General features: G+C 40.8%; 1 protein-coding gene across 5 annotated transcripts in view; it reads right to left on the bottom strand.

The window, feature by feature from the left end:
* Nucleotides 1-1,434: 1,434 nt before the first annotated feature.
* STK39 (serine/threonine kinase 39) overlaps nt 1,435-6,000 on the bottom strand; it is a 143,331-nt gene continuing 138,765 nt past the window's right edge. For all 5 annotated transcript variants that reach the window (XM_087949773.1, XM_087949775.1, XM_087949777.1 and 2 more), the window contains one exon: nt 1,435-2,980. In XM_087949773.1, the coding sequence (XP_087805899.1) occupies nt 2,906-2,980 (75 nt within the window). In that variant the 3' untranslated portion in view covers nt 1,435-2,905. The remainder of the gene's footprint in view (nt 2,981-6,000) is intronic.

Below are 6,000 nucleotides of genomic sequence, written 5' to 3'. Positions count from 1 at the left end.
GTAGTGTTCCCATAAGGCAAATGTGGCAATGATACAAGTCTCGCACACTAATCCTATCCAGCTAACAAGATAGTAAGTGTATGTGTGTGTGTGGGGGAAATGTTCAAAGACCTGGCAAAGGGGCCTGCCCCCAAAACTGGGAGAATTTCAGTGAGAATGTTAAGTTTGTAGCCAGTAGTGTTTAAGAGGTTGTTTGTCCTCTGTGCTCCTAATTTTTCTCCCTAATGCCACCACAGTCAGATTCTCTGTGTTTAATCTGCAAAGTCAGAATGGTAACAGTTTCTAATCCATGCCTTCTTGAGTGTTTCATGTGTTAAAAACCCAATTGTGAAATTTTCACGCAGTAAGCAGCGGTAGCAATGATGAGTTTTGAAAAGCTCAGAGGGGGAAATGTGTCTTAAGAGCTCTTTGAATGAAGCATCACAAAGAGGGCTCCTGTACCCCAAGAAACAACGAACCAAGAAGGGCACTAATCCAGATCAAAAGTCATCCAAACCAATCTCCAAACTTTGACAGGCTGGCATGGAGGAAAGTGGTCTTAGAAGTAACTTAGCCCCAAACTGTTTCAAAGCTTTTAGGGTTAAAATGAGTACAGTAGGCCTGGCAACAATTAAACTAAAAAATGCCATGTACCCCAGTACCACTGGGGTGGTGGTGGAATCTACATCTGTACCAGCATTTTTTTCATATAATTGTCAAAGGCGCAGCAATACATGCATGTCATGATAATAATAACCAGTTCATACGTAAGATATAACATGGTCCATTTCGATTTGGCTTAGCATGTTAAGTGAAGCTATTCATAAGCCATACATCCTGGTTTTATTCTTAAGTCACTCATGCCAGAGTCACCTCCTGTTTGTATTACTGCAACACACCCTACATGGGGCTGTCCTTGAAGACTATCCAGGAGTTGCGATTGGTCCAGAATGCAGTAGCATGTGCAGTTTGGGGCATCTTGTGGTTCACCTGATTTAACACCACCGCTGCATGCACTTGCTTTGAACAACTACATTAACAGGAATTATAACTGAAAGGGGGTGGAGACCCTTCCACCAAACTCAACCACTGGAGATTATTTTGATCGGTTCCTATAATTTCCTTGGCAATATAAAACATAAGCATTGTACTATTTTTTTTCTTTTCCAGGACTGTTTTTTCGACTTTCCAAAGTAGTCTGCAGCCCTGGGATTTCATGGTGGTCTCCTATCCAAATACCAATCAGATTTAAATTCTGTAGTGTTTTTCAAGATCAGTCAAGACTGGCTCGAAATGCCACTTGACTCACAATGAATAAAAAAGAATGACAACAAGGTTAAAGAAACTGACCTTTGTGTTTCAATCCATGGATGGCTAGTAGTTAAGACATGAGAAAATCAGGAGAGAATAATTTAAAGTAAATCTAGATTCATCATGAAAGAAAAGTCAGCAATCTATTTGTGCAATACACCTTTATTTTCCTTTACCTCCGCAGTCAGTCTTTAATTAATCATTGTGTAAACAACAGAATGGAATGAAATTACATTGAATTGTATGCCAATGGTCTAGAACACCTCAAACATTAATGACAAGGTATTATAAATAACTTTTAAATAACACATTTGCCATTTTTCCCTTAGGTTAGAGAGCTGCCATTTACCTAAACTTAGCAAGGAATTGGTTTTATGTGGGACAATCCAGTAAGTCCACGCCTTTGAAAATGTATCAGACTGAAATCTCATTCCAAAACCACCAACTCCAAAATATCTATGTCACAGATTAAACTTATGACTACTTTGGTCAGAAGTGTTTAAATATTGTGTAACACCTTCTTCTTGTTTCATTTTCTTGATTTTCTTTCACCACTTAAATCATTGCACAAAGCCCTTTCTTATTATTTGCACTCCACCTGGATGTTCTGCAGAATTTCAAGTAAAGCTCAGATTCTCTTCAAGTTTTATTATTATGAAACAATTCCTATCATCTCTTAATTATAAACCAAATCCATGACGGGTAAAACAAAGGCATTTTAGCTTAATGGCAACTGTTTACACGGTTCAGCTTATAGAATTCCCCCAACAAAGTAGGCCATAATTTATTTGTCTTTGAGTTTCTGCTATAATAATTCATTCCCATGACTCAGAAAATTGAAGCACGGTGTGTGTCTAAAAATGAGATGAGCTTGGTTTAGCATAGGTTCAGGCACAATCTTAGAACGTTAATATTTGCAAGGCACCTCCCACGCCACTGACAATCCAATGAGGAATGCTTAAAGGAACACACAAACCAAACAAAACCCAAAACTAATGCCTACATCAGTTCAAAACTAGGGATTGGGACAAATACTTCAAAGAGAAATCTCCACTTCCCTTTAAATAAACATAATTTAACTGCAACTAGCACATAAATCATGAAAGGGGAGGGGGGGAGTCCAATTTCATACAGCTAGGATATATATTGCATAAATAAAAGGGGGGAAAATTCACAGTTGGTTTTAAATCAGGAATTCAAGTTTGGCTAATAAACCCTATCGTTTATAGTCACGTTCATTCTACATACAACCAACTAATCAAAAATTGTCCACTAAATAATGACTGTTTCATTTGAATTAAAGAAGAAATAGCTCTGACAGCAGATTCCTTTTGTAACCAATGGGCACAGCCACTCAAGTGCATTTCCGATCGTCTGTTCTCTTCTCAGGGAAATCCAACCCAACTGCTGAAGCAGCCCTGAGTGGCTTCTGAAATGTTAGCAAGGAGCGGTGGAGCTGTGGGCTTTCGCTTGTTTCCAACCCGGTGAGGTGCTACTGGATGAAGCGGAACTCCGTGTGTGGTGTTTGAAAAATTTCCTTCACAATGTAAAGCTGGCCTCTTCGCAATCACACCCTTTTGGTGGTGGTGGTGGGGGAGGGTCAGGTGCTTTGGCATCAGCTGACGCTTAACTGAGCAAACCCAATCAATTTTACCTCGTCGGGGATTTCCGTACCGTCACAACCAGAAGCCTGAAAAACACAATGCCAAAGGAGCAGGGTTAGAGGGGTTTAAAGGGGGCTGAGAGAGACTCTTGAGAAAGTCAACCTCCTTTCCTTTCCTTTCCTTTTTTTGCTGTCCCTTCCCTTCTTTTTTACAAATAATTCATATCCAACATACTTTCCTCCTTCTATTTTCCCCACAATTAACAACCCTGCAAGCTGCAGTGGTGGGATTCAATTTTTTTTTTACTACCGGTTCTGTGGGCGTGGCTTGGTGGGCGTGGCAGGGGAAGGATACTGCAAAATCTCCAGTCAGAGATGGTATTTGCCGGTTCTCTGAACTACTCAAAATTTCCGCTGCCGGTTCTCCAGAACTAGTCAGAACCTGCTGAATAGGTGAATTGGTCTGAGAGAGATTGACTGTCTCAAGGTCATCCAGCTGGCTTTCATAGCTAAGGCCTGACTTGAATGGGTCTCTTGCTTTCTAGCCTGGGGCTTTAAAATTATATTTCATCTATGCAGAGTGAAATATTCAGTCAAGAAGCCTTTCTGAGTGAACATGTCAGTTAGAAGATTTAATCCGCTATCTTCTCAACTCTGCCTCTCTTCCTACACCATTATTTGACATCACCATTGCAAAAGTGAGGTTTAAATACACTTTCTGATAGAAGCAATGTAGCTTTTAATATAAATGAATAGTCCTTTGGCTGTTGTGTAAGAGGGTGATTCAAACGCTGTGTCCAGGTTTGGTAGTACTGTATTAAATTTACTGGTATTGTGTATGTGTTTTAAATGACTAGACAATTCATGCAAATTTAAACTGTATGTGATTATTCAGAGTGAGGTAACAGAATTCAGTGAAACTAAACCCCAGATAAACCAGTAATTTTAACTTCAAATATCGTGAACTGGCCTGAACCAATTTGCTACTGAATACAATGGGGTCAGTATAGCTGATTATTGTTAACTAAAGTTCGCATAAATTTATTGGCACAGAATTTTCAATCAATATTACTAATTACATCAACCGTCTAAACAGGTACACTTTCTATTTAAAGCAGGCTAGTCTTCAGATTGTCCAGCATAACCACAGATTGATACCATTATGAAGAAGGCAAATTTGCCACATATGCCATTAATCATGCATTGTCAATTGTTTTAGGAGTGTCAATAATTATGCTTGTAAACATTACTATAAAGAATACTTACACTAAGCTGAGGCATTACTTTATGAGGAAACTATTTTAGAGAAAGTTGTCAATAAAGAAGCTATATGTTTTGACACATATGCTTTTACTGCTGGAGAGCCTTGGTATCTTTCATTTCCAAAACTGTAATACGGAAGCTAAATTGTGTTGAACATTCTCTGGTTAATTGGTGGATTCCAAATTACTCAACAACGGTTCATTTGGGAAAACTCATTCTTCTATTGTTAGTGGGGATTACTAATAATAATGTACGCTGCTGATTGCAAGAAATGTGGGCGGGGGGAGGCTTTGTTGCTAAGTGTAAATCACATTTCACCTGCAGAACCCAAAACACTGTACAGGTAGCCCTCAAGTTACAACAGCAATTGGGACCACACTTGCTATTCCAGTTGCAAAGGGTGATGTCACATGACCATACTGCTTAGCGCTAGCAATCCTGGCAGTCCCAGTTGCCACCATAATCCCAAAAGATGTGAGTCATTTAGCATAGAGCAGGCCATGAGCAAGTTGAGGAAGGTCTGGCAGAGACTGTAGGTGGGAGCGATTTACCAGAGCAACATGCAGTCTCCCTGCTGGCTTGCCCATTTGACTTTGCTTGTCAGAAGATGATTGGGAAGGTTGCATATGACGACTGCATAACTACAGCTCCCTGTGATAAACCGTGAACTGGGCACTCAAGTGCTTGGATCACAATCACATGACCATGGGGGCGCTGTGATGGCCAGAACTTCGGGGACCATTTATATGTCCATTTTTTTCAGCACCGTCAAAGGGTTGTGGAACAAATGGAAGTCAGCCAATAACTATCTGCCACAGGGGGTCCCCAACCCCTGGTCAATGGACTGGCACTGGCCATGGCATGCCAGAAACCGGGCCGCAGAAGCAAATGAAGCCCCATCTGCAGGAAGCACACGAAACCACATCCCCTTCGGTCTGCGGAAAAATCTCTCTCCGTGGAACTGGTGCTCAAAAGGTTAGGGGCTTCTGATCTACAATATAGGGAGAACCATTTGCTATGGTTGACCTCTTGCAAAGATCAAGCCTAGTTTGAGACAATACTTATAAACCACTTTAACTACTGAAAAATTAGCTCTTCAGACTTCAACGGGATTGCAATGATGGTGTAACAGAACTGTTTCTAGGCCATGACTTGGAGGGGGAGCTGTTGAGGAACCCGAATGTGCTTCATGTTATTGTTATTCTGACAGAGTGATTACATTGTTTCCTAGTCCACTGATTAAATGGACACTCACCTTAGTCATAATTACTACTGGTTAATGTATTTGATGGCAACTCTCTCAAAACGGCTCTGTAACTGTTCACAACACAGACACGTAAGGAGTCCCTGCAGATTTTACTCTGCCAATCATTACTGACTATAGGGGGCAGTGTACATCTCCATTGAAAGGGCGGATGAGCTAGCGCTGTCCAAAGGCATTTCTGCAGTCTTGTAGCCAACATGAGGTCACAGAGCACACAGACATATCTACGCATTAATCCTTTACTGTACCAGGTAGTCCTTGGCTAATAACCAATTTGTTTAGCAACCAACTGGAGCTACAATGGCATTGAAAGAATTGGCTCGCAACTAGTCCTCATACTTACAAACATTGCAACATCCCCAGGGTCGTGTGATCAAAATTTGGGAACTTGGAAACCGCAGGTATTTATAACAATTGCAGCATCCCGGAGTCGTGGAGTCACCATTTGAGACTTTCCTAGCCGGCTTCTGACAAGCAGAGTCCGTGGGGGAAACCAGAAATGGTGACTGACCCCTTTCTCTTGAATCTAATATAAATGTTTTAAACAAATAAATATAAAACAAGGGCATCCTTCCAACAA

The sequence above is a fragment of the Notechis scutatus genome, chromosome 1 (genome assembly GCF_049901735.1).
Source record: "Notechis scutatus isolate UNSWTSFEM ecotype Mainland chromosome 1, rNotScu1.2, whole genome shotgun sequence".
Taxonomy (NCBI): domain Eukaryota; kingdom Metazoa; phylum Chordata; class Lepidosauria; order Squamata; family Elapidae; genus Notechis; species Notechis scutatus.
Note: the sequence above shows the minus strand (reverse complement) of the source record. Positions and strands in the feature narration are given on the sequence as shown.